The sequence below is a fragment of the Alexandromys fortis genome, unplaced genomic scaffold (assembly GCF_014885135.2).
Source record: "Alexandromys fortis isolate MF-2015 unplaced genomic scaffold, M_Fortis_MF-2015_v1.1 scaffold_14, whole genome shotgun sequence".
Classification (NCBI taxonomy): domain Eukaryota; kingdom Metazoa; phylum Chordata; class Mammalia; order Rodentia; family Cricetidae; genus Alexandromys; species Alexandromys fortis.
Window position 1 is genome coordinate 11,072,175 of NW_026067910.1, and position 21,687 is coordinate 11,093,861.

General features: G+C 36.9%; 1 protein-coding gene across 1 annotated transcript in view; it reads left to right on the plus strand.

Annotated features, from left to right (window-relative positions):
* The window catches only part of Clvs2 (clavesin 2), a 74,723-nt gene that overhangs the window by 37,119 nt on the left and 15,917 nt on the right, over positions 1–21,687 (plus strand). Inside the window, exon 3 of the mRNA XM_050138191.1 lies at positions 18,701–18,811. Within this exon, the coding sequence (XP_049994148.1) occupies positions 18,701–18,811 (111 nt within the window). The remainder of the gene's footprint in view (positions 1–18,700; positions 18,812–21,687) is intronic.

Below are 21,687 nucleotides of genomic sequence, written 5' to 3' on the forward strand. Positions count from 1 at the left end.
TGTCTTCTTCCTGCTGCTGGGATAAAAGACACTGATTGGAACGACTAACAAGTGTTCCTTCTGGCTCCCAGTTGAAAGGTGCGACACCTATGATGGCACAGGCATTAGTGTAGCAGGGACTCAAAGCAATCACATCACCTACCACCAAGAGACAGAATAATAAAGTTATGTGGCTTCTCAGATTCCTTTCTCTGTGGATATAGTCCAGGATTCCATTGGGAAAGGGACCCCCAAAAGTCAGTGGATGGTCCCATCTCAATTAATGTAATCAAGCTATCTCTAACAAGCATGCCCAGAGTCCATCTCTCAGGTGATTTTTAAATTTTGTTGTTTCTGACAATTAACAATAAATACTGTAATAAATACTGTACTTAAAATTCTAAAATAATGCTTTCTCAAGGGTAAGTTTTGACTTGGCAAAATAAGTGTATTTTAATAGCTGAAGCTGGTAATCCTGTGATAAAAGATGATATAATGAGAAATGAGAAATATAGTTAACAGCTGCAATATGCTGGCAATCCATTGTGAGTACATCATAAACCACGTATTTAACAAATACAGCCTGTTGTTGGAATGCGTGGGTACCAAGAAGCTCATGTATAAAAATTTCTAAAGCACAATGTGCCCAGATCTCTTGAATCATCTGCTGTGGTAGTTCTCAACCTGTGGACTGCTACCCCTTTGGGGGTTTAGCAACCCTTACACTGGAGTCATATATCAGATATTTACATTATGATTCATAACATTAACACAATCGCAGTTATTAAGTAGTGACAAAAAATAATTGTACGGTTGGAGGTCACCACAACATGAAGAACTGCATTAAAAGGTTGCAGCATTAGGAAGGTTGAGGACACAGAGAATGGCTGTTAGACCTGGAGAAACAGTGCCTTACCTTAGTGAAGGGTTTGCAACCTTTTCATGATTTTAGCAAGTCACAGAGAGCACAGTAAGAGCTGTATAAATGTCCTTGAAAAGAGGTGCATAGTTTATCACTAACCCTGGTCTGTCTCGTCATATCTTAATATCACTTTCCCTATTTCTTTGAAATAGACTTTTAAGTGGGCTGTTAAAAAAAAGGGTGTGCAAATTTAGATCTTTTCTTGTTCAGCACCATGCCTGGTCTTTGATTTTTATCTCTGGCCATTTGCAGCTATTATAAGAGACAGATAAGAGACTGGGTTCTTGAGTTCACTGAGGAATATTTAATCTTCAGTGGAGTTCCAGTTACCTAAGAACCTTTTCTAGCGTTCTGCTTTAATGCTCTCAGTGCCTTGGCAGTGTGAGGCAGGGATGAGTCATTTCAAGTCAAGCTCTCTGCCAGCTCGCACTCTGTTGTTTAGACTCCTATGTGATCATCTGCTTGGAGAATTGCTCTGTCCCTGCTGGTGAAACATAAAGGTCAGCTTGACCTCTGGTCACCCTCTCTCCAGACACGCTTCTCTTTGCCACTCTCCACTGCTGTAAACCAATCTCAAAGTCCAGCTAATGTCTAAGTGACATGAACTCTGAGCAGATCCCCATGAAAGCACATCTTTCTTCTGTGTTCACATCTGAGACTAAAACTAGCTCAGCTAAACTAAATAAAGTCCCTGGGTCTCAAAAAAAAAGAAAAAAAAAAGGAAAAAAAAACCTGTGTTAGCTAGCTGTAGAGTAACCTCCGACAATATCACAAGAAAGATCATAATCCTCTCTTAATGTTTGCTACTGGGATCTTTATAGAGTGTAGGAAAGAGGATCACTGTTGTTTGAGGGGTCTCTAAGAGGATAGTTGTTCCCACAAGAAAGTGACAATGTGGGCTCTAGCTCACATATTAGCTAAAAGAGGCAGAAATGAGGGCAGGATGGTTAAATGACAAAAAGTTAACTTATCGAAGGTGAGTCTCCTCTAGGGATGTACCATTCAGCAGGATGACTAGAATGAATGATGCCATACATATGAAATGTATGCTTGAAATTTCCTAAAAGAGCAGACTTACGTGCTGTCCCTTCTCTGTCTATCTCACATAGGCACACACACAAACATGCAGAGACATACACACACAACTATGGGAGGTTACAGCTATATTACTAGCTTTATTATTATTTTACAACATAAATATATTAAAACACCATTTTGTACCATATTTATGATAATTCATATACATATGAAGAGAGAGGGGGATCTTAATATATAGCTGTAGATGATCTGGAACTCACTATGTAAGCTAGACTGGCCTCTCAGATTCATCTACTTCTCTCTATGTATACATGTTTAATGACCAGTTTGTATCTTCAAAGGAACTAAAGAAAAAAATTGGATGATCTTTCACATGCCCCCCTTAGAAGACTCTAAGGGAGTAAAACTCCAAATTCTGCTACTAAAGCAGCTAACAATGCATGGAATGTCTTCCCATTAAAGTATATTTGAAGAAGCACAATGGCCTGCCTCTGTAGGGAGGCTCTTGACCTTATTTTTCCTTCTTCCACACTTGACTTAGTATTATAGTATTAAGTAAGAATGTATCTCTAAAATAATAAAATGCATGGGCTTGTAATTAGAGACACTTCCGCAGGGCTATGGACTGAATACACAATTCTCCCCCATAGACTCATGACTTAGTTTTGGTCACAGATATTCATCTTGTTTTAGGATGCTGAGGAATGAGGGAGCTACTGGGTTTGAGCTTTGGAGGCTCATCATATCTTATAATTTCTTAATTTTTTTCTCTGATTTATGTCCGAATGATATGAAGGACTGTCTTATATCACATATTTCCATGGTCATGAGTCCTCTGGAAATGTAAGCCCAGAAAATCCTTAATCTTTTCAGTTGTTTTTCCCAGCTATTAGCTTAAAATAACAAAATCATGATTAACATACCTATGATCTATTATCACCATTTTATAGTCACCTTTTATAAAAATTGTATGGGATTTTATTCTATTTCCTTCTCAAAACCATTCTTTTAGGCGACCCACACATTCTTTCTGAGTTATATGGCTGCTCTCTAGTCTGGTTTCATGGCTTGCACTCTGAATTGTTTTTCACTTAATTCGTGCCTTAAATCTACTAATCCATGTTGAAAATGTCCGCTACTTCTCTGCTCACTGCGTTCTATGCTCATGCTGTTTCTGGTATATCTAATGGCCACTTGTCTACTTTTACTATTTTAAAACATATTCAGAGTAATTGAAGTTTTTAATTTATCCTTCAGTTCTGCAACTGTTTGTGGTTTTACTGCTTTTAAAATATTTCTTGGACTTAGGAGAAGCGTAAGTGGTTAAATTCCTTCTTTTGTAAGCATAACATCATCAAATTAATATTTGTGTTTGAATCATCAACATTTATGAAGACTGGGCTGAATGTAAGAGGGGGAGACAGGTGACTCCTATGGGTTTCCTGACCAACTACTGTGGCTGAAACTTGAACTCCAGGGTCAGTGATAGACTTGTCTAAAAAGTAGCATGGAGAACAATAACAGAAAGTAATGGAGGCAGACACCAAACATGGACCTTTGGCATTGACAGGTGCGTGTATGGGTGTGTGCATCTTTATTGGACACACATCTGTGCATACAACACCCGTGCACATATACACATGAAACTTTTTTCTCACCACTTTTAAAGAAATCTAAAGAGTAGTGGAGACAAATGAATCCATTCAGACTACTATTTTTCTTTCAGGAAACACCTGCTGTTAAATAATTTCATTGAGGACTGTAACTTATCAAAGAGCTTTCTGATCAAACACAGTATGCAAAAGATACTTTAGTTAGATGGTATCCTAGTTGGTATTAGCTGTCAGACTGAATCTAGAAACTCCTGATAGAAAAACCTTGATTGTCTTGGTAATATTGGATTGTGGGTAAATCTTCACTGACTTTGGGGGATTGTCACACTTATTAATTGATGCAGGAAGACTGATCTTACTATGGTCATCCTTAGGCAGGTGTCCTGAATTGTATAAGAAAGCTAGGCAAGCAACAGCTAGGAAATTGTTGTCTTTACATTTTTGCCCTGACTTCCATAGTGATAATTTTTTTTTTTTTGGTTTTTCAAGACAGGGTTTCTCTGTGGTTTTGGAGCCTGTCCTGGAACTAGCTCTTGTAGACCAGGCTGGTCTCGAACTCACAGAGATCTGCCTGCCTCTGCCTCCCAAGTGCTGGGATTAAAGGCTTGCGCCACCACTGCCTGGCTATAGTGATAAATTTTAAAGATTTTTTTAAATACCATGTTAAAAAGATGAAAAAAACTGCTCCGTGGCAAAAGATTTGTAAATGACATACCCAATTTCTCTTGGATACCTTTAAAAACGTCTTACAACCAAACAATAAGCAAATCATTAAAACAGATGAAGAAAGATTTCACCAAAGTGGGCCTGCAGATGGCAAAGAAACATATGAGATGATGTACAGTATATTTGGCATAAGAGAAGGGAAATTCAAACCTCCCGGACATGTCCCCCATCTAGGAAACTGGATTGATGAAAGAAAATACCAAATTCTGAAGAAATTGGATTGCTTAGGCAATGTTTCTATAAGTATCAATTTGTCACTCTTTATTATGAATATTATTGTGGTTACACCCTACAAAATAAATGATAAATTTACAAGGAAGTGCACACATACACACATGCACACACAAAAACACACTCCCAATATAATATTTTTTTCCTCTAGAAAACATGTATGTTCCTGAGAATTTTATTCTGCAGTGATTTGTTTGGCTGGAATTTCATATATAGCATGGCTGAGATTTTGGGAAAGGTTAACAAATGTCTTGCACAGGAATATAAACATGGTAGTATGTCTTGCTTATAAGCACTAGTAGACCGAGTGTCTAATGCCACCCTCCAGTCTTCAACATGATAATTAAGAGTGAGTGGTGATTCTGAATCCAGAGCAAGCTATTATTGACACTAGTATGGTGCCCCATTGCCTAACAGTTTGATAAGTTTTCTGTTCTGTAAAGTTCTGTTTGTAGGAAGATATTAGTTATTTGTAGGAAACTAAGAATACTTTGGGGTAGCTATTACATGGCAGTAAAACCACAGGGCCTTAAGCAAAAGACAGAAAAGTCCTGATTGGGACAAATCAATTTTCTGGTGGCTTAATTAAAATCTTAATCAAAGTTGTTAAGCATCTACAAGATTTGAAAGGAAATGCAAGAAAAGCACAGTAAAATCCTTGGAGCATTGAACTAAGTTATTTTAAAATCATATTTAAGATAAAGCCAGTGTTTCTGAATTTTGAAAGGGTATAAGGATACCAAAATGAACCCCATTGTGTTTTGGTTGCTGTAAAGCTAACAGGTAACAGAAATTTTCATAATAGAGAAAATGACTCACTCTCGTCATCACCTCCAACCCTGCAGCAAATGTTTGGAAACTAAATGGAAAGTCCTCAGTAGCTCAATCATGAAGAGCAGCAGCTGCCTTCAGCCTGAGCCACATCCTGTTGTTTGTATGAGCTTCTTTGAAAAACATGGGCCTTAGATTCTCTCAAGCTATCTTTATAGTCCCCTGCTTCACAACCCATATGGACACCACAGAAATCTTGGAAAGTGGTGTAGAGCTAAAAGAGTCCTTGCAAATTATTGGAAATCATGAGTCTGGCTCCAAGCAACCTATTTCCTACAATTCTGTACTCTGACCAGTTTCATGACAATGGCTAATAGCTTCAATTAGGGAAAACCACATACATAATAATACCAAGATAATTATTATTTGATAATTATTATCAGTTATAAAAATATTTTATTAATACTATTTTTGTTAAGGTATATATTTAATACGATTTAAGATGTTTTTATGTGCATCAATTCCTGCTTTTCCAAGTGCCTATCAGATATATACTATTTTGGTATCATCTTTATATAAGCAATCTATTGATACTTGAAATTTAATATTTTCCCTTAAACACTATCTTTTTCATATTCTAGTTTCTAATACCATTGAGTTGTCTCAGTTAACCAAGACTGAACTGAACAGTATGCTCTTCTATGTCTCTTCTGCATCCTCCAGTCATTTGTAAAGTTATATAGTCTCAGCCTTATTCTATTTCCAATCTGCACGCCTTGGTTTCCTTTCAGAGTTTATACAATGATGTAATTTAAGACTCAGGCTTTAACAGCCTGTGTGGTACTACTAATATTGACTCACATCTTTTTTTTTTTTAACTTTCATCACTTCATTTTATTTCTCCTTGGAATTAAATCAAGGAAAAATTTCTATTCATCTCCCTCCAACAGACTAAGCAAGTCAAATTGCTTGTTTTTTCAACAGATTTGCACCAGAGACAACTCATTCTCATCTCTATTGTCTCTTAGGTCTCACTTCAGTCTAACTTACTCCTAACCCTCACTGTCTCATATTTGTTGCCCATGGTGACCAGGAATGAATTGAAGAGGGTCATTTGTATTTAGCTCCTTGTCTTACACGTTAGTTGGACACCAAACAAATTATGAAACTAAAACTCTACATGCTTCTTTTATTTTTATATCTTGGAATTAGCTGTCTCCACACTTGTTGCACTTACATATGAATGTTAAGACATTAAGTTTCTATTCTAGGTTACACACTCCTGCTAAGGTAATGATCCTACAATGCCATTCCTGCATGCCACTCTCTTCTCACAGAGTTAGACAATTCTCACTGTCAAGGAGGCTCAAAAATGCCTTCTTTGCCACACTGCCAGACCTTTGTGAACACATTTTTAAGCTATCAATAGACACCTCTAGCAATTGTGTTCTAAGGAGACCCGGGTGTTACCATTTTTCTTAGTCCCCCCCCCCCCCCGGGACACTCTACAAATTCTAAATGACGTCTCTCAAACACTGCCTCTTTTGGGACCTCTTTCCCCATATTTCTAAATCTTCTCTTCATTAATCTATCCTTTGTAGATTTTTCTTTTATCTTTCTTATTTGGGGACTTGCCACCAAGCTCCCAAACACGGAGAATTATTTTTACTTATGAATGTCCTACCTTAGCTTCTAGCCAGCTATTCTTAACTAAAGTTATCCTGTTTAGTTTTTGCCTCTGGGATTTTACCTCTCAGTAGTCTATATAATTCTTTTTCCTTCTTACTATGGGTGACTGGCCCCTGGAATCCTCCTTTCCTTTCCTTTCCTTTCCTTTCCTTTCCTTTCCTTTCCTTTCCTTTCCTTTCCTTTCCTTTCCTTTCCTTTCCTTTCCTTTCCTTTCCTTTCCTTTCCTTTCCTTTCCTTCCCTTCCCTTCCCTTCCCTTCCCTTCCCTTCCCTTCCTTTCCTTTCCTTTCCTTTCCTTTCCTTGTTCTTCCCTCCTTTTTGTCTCCTTCTATTTATTCTTTCTGCCTAGCAGCCCTGTCTATTTTTCTCTCCTGCATAGATTTTGGCCATTCAGCTCTTTCTTACTCCAATCAGATGTTCTAGGCAGGCAAAGTAACACAGCTTCACTGGGTTAAACAAATGCAGCATAAAAGAATGCAATGCATCTTTGCATTATTAACCAAACATTCCACTACATAAACAAATGTAACAACTTAATCTAATATTCCACAACAGTCCTTTCTCTTCCTTTAACTTTATGACACCTTGAAGCAGTAATCTTTCCTTCTTCAATTTTGTCGCTCTTCCTACTAGAACATCATCTACTCTGTGGTAAGAAGAGTACTTCATTCCCATTGCTCTTACCTTTCTCAACATTGAGATTTATCTAATATTTATTATTAAATTTCTTTGATGCTTGAAAAACTAAATACCATTATTATTGCCCCTGTACTAACATGATAGAATTATATAATCTTTTACTTTTATATACACTTATGAAGGCATATAGAGATACATGTAAGATGTATGAAGTATATAGTCATTTCCGAACATTTGAAGCACATAAAATGTACAGAGGAAAAGGAAAAAATTATTTGTTGTTCTACAAAATGAAATTAACTAGAATGTATTTTAGATGTATTTTCAGTGCTTACTGTTCTTTTGAAAAGTAAGTTTTCATGTGATTTCTTGACTGTTTTACAAATAGGAATTGTTTGAAAATACTATTAACTGGTTCTTTAATATCTCAACTTCCAAATACATTATTCATTTACTCCTTCTTCTGTTGAAGTAACTTAAAATTGATTCCAATATATTACTAGTTACCAAATTTAAAAGTCAAGTAAGCATTCTTGTACATAAACTTTTGCTTCAGTTAGTTAGTTTCTTGTAATTGATGACAAGAAACAACATGAGAAGGCATGAGTAATAGATCGTTTAAGTTTTTTTTGGGGGGGTTATTTTATGTCTAGGTACCTTTAGCAGATATGACTATTCATTCCTCTTTTCCAAACCCATTAGCACTGTTTGATCACCTAGAACAATGCTGACTCTAGTTTCACATTTGATAGAAGAGTCAACAGGGTCCCCAAATATCCATATATGGCCATTTGTCCGATTTTAATTTAATTCATTAGTTTCAATTCTTCTAAGATATTCTGATATGCAACTCACCTTTTGGCAAATTTGGATGTGGGAACAGCAGCTCTGGGTACACATTACTTAAATAACTTAAAAGTCAGGTGGGAAATCAAATCCATTATTGATATGAAGGTCAGTGTAAGAGTAAGGCATTCCTACTGTCAGCTGATATGTGGATGGGAGCTAAAAATTTGGTAAGAATCTGACTTAGCAACCTGTGGTGTGATATTTGTTAGAAGGTGGGTAATTTTACCATGAGTTCTCCTCTGCTATTAGTGGATTGTGAGATATGTGAACATAGTTTCTGTCATGATTTTAGGGATCCCTCAGTGTTGAATTGCATCAGGCACATAATAACAATCAAAGACAGAAGAGAGTCTGTACTTCATGTTGGGTCTGGTGGTTGGGATTTCCTTTAATGTATAATCAGCCTTCTTTGACATAGGAACAGCTGAGAGAATAACACTCCTGTCTTGCACAGAAAAGGAGGTTTTCTGCCCATTCAGTTACACATGAGTCAGTATGTTATAAGTAAGCTGTCTTCACTATCTCTATTTTGGGAAATAGTGGATTTATTATTAGAATTTATAAGTCAAGAATGCTGCATATTATAAATATACATACATACATATGTTCAATATGCATCAAAAGGAAGGAAAGAATAGGGTAACAATGGGGTATTTTTCCATAAATATTAAATATTTCATTCCTGTTTACACATGATAATTCAGTGGTGAAAGGTGAGATGGGATTTTTCAATATAAATTCAAACAAAACAACTCTGCTACCATTATTTTTCAGACTTAAAAAATAAAATAAAAATTGGAAATGATAGCCTATCTTATGATACAATAATGGCCAGAATATATAAAAACCTTCATTTTAACATGGTCAAGTGGAAATAATCTTCAGTCTTTGATAAGTAGAATGGGATGCCATGTTCCTCTCTGGGTGATATCATAAAAAGGTAGATTATTGAATTTACTCTGAAAAGAAAAAGGGAATGAGATAGATATGTTTAGATGAAAAAGTAGATTATTGAATATACTTTTAAAGAGCAACTACTAGTTTTACATGTTTTATACTGGATTGTTCTTTTGTGTATTGTATACAAATTTGGTATATTGAGATTAATTTTGTTAGAACATACTGTAAATACATTTATACTTTTGTTCAAGGTATTGTACCTATATAACTCATTTAACAATGTAATGGAAATTTGTAGTCCTTGAAAATTATTATTACCAACTGCTTAGGATAATAAGAAAATGCAGGTTAGTAGTTCCAAAACAAATACCTAGTTAACTATACAGGGACAAACCTTAAAAGTCAGCCTTCTGATTAAACCTGAACCTCAAATGTTATCTGAATATTTGGGTAAATTTGTATTAAGATTAAATTGCTGGTAATATGAAATCATTTCAAAATACACTGATATTTCAAAAGGTTAAGAATAAAAAAAAATGGTTTGAAAATCAGCAATTAAAACTCCTGCTCAGTTTCTTGTAAAAAAAGAAAATCAACAAAATTATACCTAGAAAGTCCCATAAAAAACAAAACGTAAGCCACTCTTTTTGTTTGTTTTGTTTTTTCAGGGAAGGGATTGGCTGTGTAGCCTGGTTATCATAAAGCTCCTTTGGAAGACCAGGTAGACCTTAAACTCATAGAGATATGCCTGCCTCTGCCTTCTGAGTGCTGAGATTAAAGGTGTGTGCCACAACCAATTAGCTTAAGTCATTCTTTTCTTAACAATTTTTAATGTCCATTGGGGCAAATCCATATTACTTTCTTAAGACACTTAAACTCGCACACATTTGTTTAGATAAATGGCGAGAATATAAATTTGTGGTTTGCATACATTTTGTTTCAGAGATTAGAATGACTCACCATGTGTTTAGTCTGAAACACCGGGCTACTTATCTTTGAAGGTTGACTTGGGTCTTGTAAGAGGAATTGACTTTTCATTTTGCTTTAGCATAGCATTATTGTCTTCTTCTTGTCTGTGATAAAAAAACCTACCAAGGGTTAAATAGCCTCTTTATGGAATGTGTGATTCATTATTTTCCTTTCTGGTCAGAGCAATATCTTTGCTTATTGCTGAAACATTGTCTCTATACAATGCTTTGAATCAAGTCAAGTTCATTGTTTGTCTTCATGGGTAGTATGATGTGTTAAGGATGAGTTAGCAGTTACAGGAGAGATAAAGAGCCCTATAGCAAGAGTAAAATTTTAAGCTAAATCCTCATATATATGTCCTATAAGAATCAAACCCTTTCCTTTCCAACTTATTATTCACATTCATTTAAATATGGTCACTACTACTTATAAGACTGGCACGGAAAAAGACATTTTTATTAGTTGGAAATTAAATAGTTTCTTGGTGTTATCCCCTAAATTTGGCAGAACACATACAAGTTGGGATGTTTTTGCTAATCTACATGGGAAGTAGAAAAAGACAAGATCTCCTGAGTAAATTGGGAGCATGGCGACCTTGGGAGAGGGCTGAAGGGGAGGGGAGAGGCAGGGAGGGGAGCATAGGAAAATGTCGAGCTCAATAAAATCAATAAAAAAACTTTGTTTTGTGATGGAAGTGAAAGAATAACTTTTCTGAATTCTCCATCCAGAAACAATGACACCGGGAATGTAAGGAACAACTATAATCTACCTCTTTTCTGTTCCAAATGTTAGCAGTAGGAGCCGAGCTAGGGTTTTGAACAAGTGCCAGCTTGACCTCTTTTAGGAATTTAACCTTTCTGGAGATGAGATGCAAATACTTAGTAAAACTATAAATAATGAGTGTGCTATTTTTAAATATTATCTAAATATCCAGAAGTGGTATCCTAAAAGATGTATTAAGGGAAACAGTGTGGTTAGCATGTCAAACCACAACAATTGCAGTAGGTATAAACACAGAGGAGGAAGACAAATAGTGACGCTAAGACAGACCAGCTGCACCAGCTGCTAAAGCAGTCACTCTGCTTCCTGTTCTACAACACACAGAGTAATGTTGTGTGTGGCATGTATCTATGAACAGCTAATACCACAGTTACAAGCTTTGTTATAGAGTTCCATGTCATCTGTACAAAGCTTAAGTGAATAAGATTGGAATTTTAGACCAATACTCTTCTTGTTTTTGATTGGCAACAACACTAGTGACACTTTAATAGTATTTTTCAATAGTTAACTCTTGCTTATAAATGAGTTTTATTGTATATCAAAAGTGTCATAAAGTAAGAACATAATGCTTTGTGTCCTAGTGACATTTTAAGAGTAGATTTGTGGGCCAGACATCTTGGTGCGTGCCTGTAATCAAACTATGTGGCAGGCTGATGCAAGATTGTGAGTTTTGTAATCCCAGGTCTGTCTGGATTACAGAGTGAGTTTCAAATCCAATTTAGGCAATGTAGTCAGACTTTTTCTCAAAATTAAAGAAAACATAATGAATCAGAGAGACAGCAAGTGGAGAAGTATGTGGAAGATGTTATAGGGAGGAAAGGAAGGGGGAATATAATTCTATTTTAATTAAAAAAAATTTAGAAGGTCAGTGGTAGAATACTTGCTTAGCCAGTATGATTCTGTATGTTCAATCCTCAGGGCTACACAAATAAAGTAGATTTACAGTAGGAAGGATGTATCCCTGAATGCTGATTGCTACAATTTATAATTATATGTGATGCACCAGTGAATCCATTTGGCTTAGGGAACCCAGGCAGTCACACTAATGAAATGGTTCCACAACTATAGATTCCATTATTATAAAGTGGTTCATTTCTTTTTCATTTATAGCTTAAAAGCAATATCCTAACAACATCAGAATTATATTATTGCTTCCCATTTGGCAAAAATACCAACTAATAATATTATCACAGTTTTTATATTTTAGAAAATTAATTTACAAATTTTAATAACATGCTAGTAGTTCAAAATTCTTATCTGAGGCACACAGTTTATTGTGAGAAAAATAAGAACAACTCATATGACAAACTCACTGATATTCATGTGTATTAGATATATATTCTCATTCACAGTGTCTGGAGAGCTGGATAAAAAACAGATTCTTGGCTTGTGACCCATCCTCATCTTGAGTTTGCAGTAGTATTCACTATGGAGGGAAGTCATGCTGTATGCTGGAGCTACTTCTAAATCCAATGTTTCCTAAAGATGCATATTTAGTAGAGTGTCATTACAGCACAGGCTTAGAGAAATGCAGATGTTGATGGGTTGTTGGTGGGCCCACTCTCTGTTCTCTACAACACAGAGGCAATTCACCCTGTGCATCAAACACTGACGTGGGATCAAACTAGTCCCTCTGAATGTGGTTGGCAGTCAGGGCAGACTGAGGGGCCAATGACAATGGCACTGGGATTTGTCTCTACTGCATGTACTGGCTTTTTGGGATTCTATTCTCTTCGGATGTATACCTTGCTCAACCTTGATGTAGTGGGGAGGGCCTTGGACTTCCCACAGGGCAGGGTGCCTTGCCTTCTTTTAAGATTGGAAGATAGAACACTTTTGCATTTTCTTTACCCAGTCCGGCCACCCTTTCCCTAATCGCAGGGCATTCCTTTTATTCTTGGTTGTTGGGTAGAGCTGATGTAGGCAATGTCAATGGTAGGCATCTTGTATGTTTTTCTCTTGTATTCTATAGTGCTATTTTGGGCCAAAGGACTGCCTTTATATCACATGATAAATTACCTTCAGGATTTTTTTTTCTTTTACACAGTGGACTGATAGTGGGTGTTTCTACAAGATATGCTCAGCAAGTAATACAAATTTGAAATTAACATCCCTATTAAGTGTTGTTCTTTACAGAAAAGGAAACTGGTTTTGAGAGGACAAATAATTTAAATAGTTTATTTACGTTATAAATACCACAGTGTCCTTTATGCAATCAAATTTGCCTATCTCTGATCTGTGATGCATTTGCAGTTTCAAGGAACATTAACATGAATATGGCATGATTGGACTCAGTTTCATGCACAAAGCATCTTTCCGTGTAGTTCAAGAAAATGTAGATTTATTTACAAGGTACAAGTGCTTAAAGATTAATGGAAAACCAAAGCTACGGTGTTCCTAGAGGATTGCCACAAAGCTCTGGGTTTGAGTTCACCTCTCTACAGCTGTGATTCAGAGGCCTGCTGAGTTCATATTTATTGCTATTGCCCTCAAGGCGTCTTGTCTTCTAAATGTCATCGACTAAGTGGAAGGGGGAACTAGAGCTTAATTGCAACAGTGTCCTCTCCGGGAGCTAGTGCAGTACTTGTCACCAGAGTGGGAAGGTCCCTGTTATTGCCTTTGGTCCTTCAGACCTGAAGTTCATCTCACTGGCAGAAATCTTTCATTCATAATTCCACTAAAGATCCATATTTGGTTTTTCATGCCCTGCCTCTAGGGTTGGGTGTGATCCCTGTAGGGTGTTTAGAACTCACAATCTCTACTCAAAGAGTTCACAATTCATTGTCAAAGACAGACAACAAAAAGATTATCAGGGCTTAGGAATATGGCTGTCAATAAAATGTTTGCTGCATTCTTATGAGGATGTAAGTTTTTCACTCACTGCTCATGTGACAAGTTAGACGTAATGGCACACATATATAATCCCAGTCCTGGGGAAAGAGAGAGAAAGACAGGAGGATTTCTAGGGTTTACTGACTAAACAGATTAACCTAACTGACAAGACCCAAGTCCCAGTAAGAGATTACAAAATGATTAGATATCAAAACGACAGATGAAGAACTACATCTGAGGTTGATTAGGGATTTTTTTAAATTGATTTTATTGTGCTATACATTTTTTCTCTGCTTCCCTCCCGGCCTCTCCCCTTCCCTCCTACCTTCTCCCATGGTCCTTATGCTCCCAATTTGCTCAGGAGATCTTGTCTTTTACTACGTTCAATGTAGATCAGATCCAGGTATGTCTCTTTTAGGGTCCTCATTGTTGTCTAGGTCCTCTAGGATTGTGATTTGTGGACTGGGTTTTTTTTATGTTTAAAAACCACTTATGAATGAGTACATGTGTGTGATAATTGTCTTTCTGTGTCTAGGTTACCTCCCTCAAAATGATGTTTTCTAGGTCCATCCATTTTCCTGCAAAATTTAAGATGTCATTATTTTTCTCTGCTGTGTAGTACTCCATTGTGTAAATGTACATTTTTCTTATCCATTCTAGGTGTACACACATACATATCCATAAACACCTATACACATGTGTGCAAAATCATACACATGCACACATATAAAGACAAGAAGAAGGTATGAAATGAGTGCAGTGATGGATTTTGGTGTTGCTGGTAACAGAGAGAAGGCTTTTGTGAATGAGCACTCTGATGAGAAATGAGAAAAGGAACCAAAATGAGCATTGTGCAAGTGATGTTGAATGAGTTAAGCACAAGGGCTTAGTAAGAGTAGAAAATATGTCAGGGGGTTGAGGAAACCATGCTGGGTGTGGGGAGACAACAGTCCATAGTCATGACATAGATAGTCACCACAGGGAGGAAAACATGAAGGAAAGTAATGTACTGAGTTTGGGGTTTGGAAACATCAGATTGGCCTTGCACTGCTTGGGCACATGAAACTTCAAGAACCTTGGAGTTCAGGGATATTAATACTATAGCACTTGGTGGATGCTTAGAGGAAGATCAGAGTAAAGGAGAAGAAGGAATTCATAATCATGCCTTGGACTTCTACACATGATTTGAGTCAGAACTCCGAGCTAGATAAACCTAATAGGAATGTGGAGAGTTTTTCTGCTATTTCTTTTTGACTTAACTGTAATTTGGTATGATCCAGTGTTGTATGGAGAGCGGCGGGCTACGTTCCCTCCTGGATCCCATATGGCTAGCTTAGCCCCGGAAATAATTACACGGAAACTGTATTCTTTTAAACACTGCCTGGCCCATTAGTTCCAGCCTCTTATTGGCTAGCTCTTACATATTGATCTAACCCATTTCTAATAATCTGTGTAGCCCACTAGTTGGCTTACCAGGGAAGATCGTAACCTGCATCTGTGTTGGTGGGAGAATCATGGCGACTGCCTGACTCAGCTTCTTTCTCCCAGCATTCTTTTCTGCCTACCTAATTTTCTGTCCTATCAGGGCCTAGCAGTTTTCTTTATTAATTAACCAATGAAAGCAACAGATAAATACAAGACCTACCTCCATCAATCCAGTTGTATATTTCAAAAGATCTTTGTATGCCAGTGTTGTTTGTTTTTCAGGAGAGAGAAGGCAGTGACTTCCCTGAAAATGTCAAAAATTTGATTATCCTGATTCAAAACTTGTAGTGTCATATCCTTATGACTGATGCTCATTCAGCTTTGTTGTAGATGTCAGCACCTTATATTTCAAACACCCAGTAAATAGTTCTATTCCAGACAGTGCAGCCTGTTTCCAATCCTTAAAACATCTTTTTGTCATGAAGGAGATGAGTGTTGAATTTATTACAGCATAAATAATTCTGGATGTATTGTTGAAATCTTAGGAATGGAAGACAAACACAGACAATACTCTACAATGACACCCAGGAGAACAGCTGAGGTACAGGCAGTTCTGGAGTAAAACACCAACCCAAGAACCCAGAGTTGTAGAGGATCATGGGTACTCAGGCATGGGTGTGCTTGCACATGCTGATGGCAAGTGGGTGACTGGATGTGATGCTGTTTCTTGAAATAAAGCTTCAACTGGCCAGGAAGGCATCAAGAAAATTTCTCTGCCATTTCTATACCTTGCTGAAAAGTAACCATATCAATAGTCATAATGACGATGTTAATAGCCTTCTCATCTGCCTAGGATCATGATTATTTCAAGAGTGTCTGAAATCTGAATATATGCTGGAGTCAGGGTAATCTCAGCATGGGTAATCTACTTAAAGTCATATGAGTTGACTAGCATCTCATACCTGGTGAAAACTGAAGCAGAATTTACGTACAGAAAAGACATCTCCAAACCAGTTTCGTCTATATGGTTGATAATTACGGTTAGCCAAAGTTGAGTTAACCACAAACAGGATCCCGTAGAAAATTCAGTAGAGAGCATACAATTCACACTCTTAAGAACACAAAATGTAATTTTGTGCTCACAGCATTTATTACTAATGGTGAAAATAACAAATATGTACAGAGACCAAGAATCTAGCAAATAAAGTTTGTGTGAAAACTTCATTTTATTTCTAGCAGATTCATAAAATTTGAAGGTGGTAATATACCAGCTATGCAAACTAAATGGAATTGGCATGCGGTACAAGGGGACGGAGGAGTGTAAATTGATTCAGTCACTCTTGCTGGTTTTGTCAACTTGAATAGCATTTGCTCCAGGAAGCAGCATCAATGCTGAGAGAAATGTGTTACTACACTCTTGAATGTGCACGTGACAGATATCTTGAGGGCTTTAATGTGGGCCATGACAAACATACAAAAGATCTAAAAAATGGCATGCATGAATGAGAGAAGATAAGTCAGTTACCATATACCATACCATACTCATAGTATTCATGGGTTACATTGGATTACAGTGACATTAAGCAAGTGTAGTCACCCTCAAATGTGCAGAACATCAGAAATGATGCTATGTGACATATATACATAAATACATATATAATTATATATGCACATATACCAAACACACACACTCACACATACTCAAGTTATATACTTATAAAGTATCCCAATTAAAAACAGCTTATTTTCTTACACTGACACATGTTTTAGATCAGAAAACCTTATTCAAAAGTACACTTAAATAAAAAAAAATACATTAGACTTTCCTTCCCCATGACCCTTATCTTTTATTCATTCGTATTTATGCTCTGCACAAGAATATACTCATTACTTATGGTGCTACTTGAAAGACAAGATTAGTTAGAGGAGTTTATATTGTTGCTTTCACTCATGTGTTTATGAGGGCCAGTGACGCTGATTCTTGTGGACTTGACAAACTGGAGGATAGAGGAGTCAGGGATTTTGGAGAAGAGTCCTCAGCATATCCAATCAGGTGTCAAGGTTGTGAGTCATCTGGCTTGGGTATCGCTTTATGCTAGGCACTGAGCCACAAGTGCACATTCCTACCCACAGGTAGGCAGAGCAGACTTGTTTCATCACTCTGGTCTTGAGCTTACCCAGGTACATTTTGGTAAAGTGAAAGTAGGTTTTAACTGAGTTCCTATTTTCTCCACTGGAGTGAACTCAGAGCATTTTTGATGCTCATTTAACCCACTGAATATATCCTGAAGTTTCCTGTTCTACAACTCTGGGTTTTCATCTTACTTAAGCATGATTCCATTTTACTCTTTGAAGTATGGAAAGGCAGACATTTATAATAAAGCCTAGAAATGATGTAAAGAGAATAAGGATGTTTTAATGTACCTTAGTTTGCATTTTAATTTAATTTTTAAATTTTGGCATGCAGAGGAGCACAAGCTATGTGTGGAGGTCAGAGAACATCTTATAAGAGGTCTTCCTTTCTTCCTCCCTCCCTCCCTCCCTCCCTCCCTCCCTCCCTCCCTCCCTCTTTCTTTCTTTCTTTCTTTCTTTCTTTCTTTCTTTCTTTCTTTCTTTCTTTCTTTCTTTCTTTCTTTCTTTCTTTCTTTCTTTCTTTCTTTCTTCAATGCAAGTTCCCAGGCTTGAACTCAGGTTGTCAAGTGCCCTTAACCACATCCACTGAGTCTCTTTTTGACTTATTTATTTATTGTGTGGTCAGGGGTAGATGGGTTCACCAGAGTGTACATTTGAAGGTCAGAGGACAAACTGCGGATTTTCTCCTTTCACCGTATGAGTCTCAGGGATTGAACTCAGATCTTGAGGCTTGGCAGCAAGCATTTTTTTTTTTTTTTTTGCAGAGCCATCATACTGGTTACAAAATACATTTTATATAATGCATTACAAATGATTACTGAAGTCAAGAAAATATCTAAACTTAAATATATCTTATTATAAGTATAAATAATTCAAATAAAACAACTATTCTATCTGAATCTGGTATTTGATACCTTTTCCTAATCTGTCTGTTTATTGTGTTTCTGTTATGCCGATAACTGTTAGAAATTAGCAGGCTTAAATTTCAGTATGAAAGATGTTGAAGTTTCTTTTACTAACCTGTTTTTGAGAAGGATTCACTTTATTACTTACTGTTGGACTTTCTTCAGAGATTCTCACTGTGACAAGGCCTGTCCCTTTTTCTTTAGTGTATAGATTCACATAATGAAGTAACATGCAATGTTTCCTGGACAATTCCAGTGTAGAAGAGCCTGTACTGATTTCTCTACCTTTGTGTTGCTCCAGGACAGCTTCCCCGCAAGATTTGGAGGAATTCATTTCGTCAACCAACCTTGGTATATCCATGCCCTGTACACTGTGATCCGGCCTTTCCTGAAGGAGAAGACTCGGAAAAGGGTACCTTTGCTTTTTTTGTTTTAAAAATTGATCTCTGTTCCTGCCCACATTCAATGAGTTATGATGCACATATTGACTGTTGATATCAGTCATGCTAGAATCTCTTCAGTCTTGTCATGTTAATATTCTGCATAGCAGACATGGACAGATTTTTAGAGAGCTCATAAGCTTTCTAAATTCTCAATAGTGTTTCATGAATGGGATATTTGAAAATGAGCTTTCCTACTCTTTAACCAAATAATGAAGTATATTAGTACCTTCATATCACAATCTCACTATAAACCTCGGAAAACCCGGCTATGTTTTTCCATTTTTGTTGGCACAATTAATTTCATGTAAGCTCTAGACACAAGTTATTATTTTATTTACTGACAAATGAGTGTGGTTATTTCACAATATTTACTGAACTACGTAAATCTTGTAGAAATCTAATATATCTGTGTAGTGGCATCATAATCCATCAGAGGTTTCTATAACATTGCTGATGTGTTGAAGTTTTAATTTTTATCTAAATAGCATGTTATATGACTTTCCTAAGATTGAGTTTTATCATACAAGGATGGTAATAAATATACATAAAAGAAAATCATGACTTTTCTGGAACTATAATAATTATTTGAATCATTTAGTGCTAGTACCACAATACATGGTAAATTGAATAGGCATGTTGACTGAACATCGATTTTTAGGATATTTTTAATTGTACACTATTTCATTTTTTCATTTAACAGCTCTGTAAGGAATATTTAAAGTATTTTTCAGCTATTTATTTATTTAAACATATATGCATTTTGAGCAGCTCAGAAAAAGGTAAACATATATCTTCTTTTAAAAATTATGCATCTTTGTGATGAAAACATTTCAAATACTGTAGCTTAAATACTGGACAGTGACTATAATTATCAAGAGTATATCGTACATCTTATCCACCAGAGCTTGAATAACTTGTACCCACAGACCAACCTATTCCTAGCTCTTCTTTGCCAGCCTCTGATTACTGATTTTATGCTGAACTCTGAAAAGTAAATTTAGTAAACACGGTCTCCTATTTCCGAGCTGAAAAGGGAAGTCTGAAGATGGATAAACAACTTGCTTCCCCACAGATGCAGTTGGAAAGTTGTAGAGCCAGTAAATGCCCTCAAAGCATCCAGTTCTGTTTATCTCTGTGTCCTCGTCACAATCCAATGATTAGTGACACTCTAAAATATACTTACTTCTAAACCTATGCAAATGACAATAGCGTAGTGAATCTCAGTGATTAAGCCCTCCTTGTCTTCCAGTACTGCAAAGTCCTCATTCTAAGCATGAAAGCTCAGTAATTATGTGTTCACATCAAGCATTAGGGAGCAGGGGTTGACTGTGTATGAATTTGTTAAAAATATTCCAGTAGTTCAGGAGGAAGAACTCTGCAAACAACCGTAATTTATACTAAGAGTTGTTTCTACTGCTAAGCATGAAATCATGCATATTTTGGAGTGTTTAAATATATAACGAAGTGCTTCACAAATGCACCTTCAGGTTGTGGAACTGAAGTGGTAATCAGGCTATTCAAAACATCTGCCGGGGATTTTAGCACAAATCCCACTTCTGTTTGTTCCCTCCTGCTGCATGCTGTTCTCAGGGCATTATGTGTGTTTCATTTAATACTTAACAATGCTTTAGAGAAAGTCATTTTTTTTTTCATTTTATACGTTGAGAATGAGACTTACTAGGTTAAACAAATCTGCTATATATTCCTGTTAGTGGATAAAAGAGCTAGAGGTTCAGGCTTATTTGGAAAATTACACAGAGGGGAGTAACAAAGACACAAGTCTTAGGTGTGTATGCATCTAAGATATTTAACAAAGGAAAAGAGAGCAGAAAATCTGGAGAATGAACTATGCGGGGAGGTAGTAAGTTCGAAGGAAATTTTGTTCATTAGATCTTATGTGGTTTTGACAGGCATTGCAAATGCTTTGATGTTCAATCAGTCTTATTGTGGCATGATCATGCTCTCTTGAAAGCATTCCTAGCCAGATAGAAGCAAGACAACTGAATTCTAAGGTTTTTTTTTTTTTTGCATTTTTTTTTAACATACCAACTCCAGTTCCTCATACCTCTCCTCCCTCTCACCCCACCTTCCCACTTCTTGCTCCCTATTCACTCCTCAGAGGGGGTAGGGCCTCACTTGGGAAGTCAACAAAGTCTGGCATATTAAGTTGAGGAAGGAACAAGTCCTACTGACCCTATGTCAAGGCTGAGCAAGATACCCTACCATAGGGAATGGGCTCCAAAAAGCTAGTTCTTGCAGCCGGGATAAGTCCTGGTACAGATCAAGCTGCATAGTTGTTACTCACACTCAGAGGGCTTAGTTCAGTCCCATGGAGATTCCCCAGCTGCCATTCCAGAGTTGGTGAGTTCCCAGAAGCTTGGGTCAACTCTCTGTGGTATTCCTCATGATGATCTTGACCTCCCTTGTTCATATGATCCCTGCTCCCTCTCTTCAACTAAACTCCAGAAGTTCAGCCCAGTGTTTGGCTGTTGGTCACTGCATCTACTTCCATTAGTTAATGGATGTAGTTTCACTATAGGGGAAGGCTTGTGTGGGTACCGTCTCCACTATAGCTAGGAGTCTTAGCTGCAGTCATCATTGTGGGTTCCTGGAAATTTCCCTAGCACCAGGTTTCTCCCCAACCCCATAATGGCTCCCTCTATCAAGATATCTCTTTCACTGCTGTCCCTTTCTGTCTCTCCCCCAACTCAGCCTTCTTGATCCCTTATGTTCCCTGCCTTCCCTTTTAACCCTCCCCATTCCAGCTTTTTCAGAAAATTTTAACTATTTCCCCTTTCTGGGGCCCTTCTTAGGGTCCTCTTTTTTTTTTTTTTTTTTTTTTTTT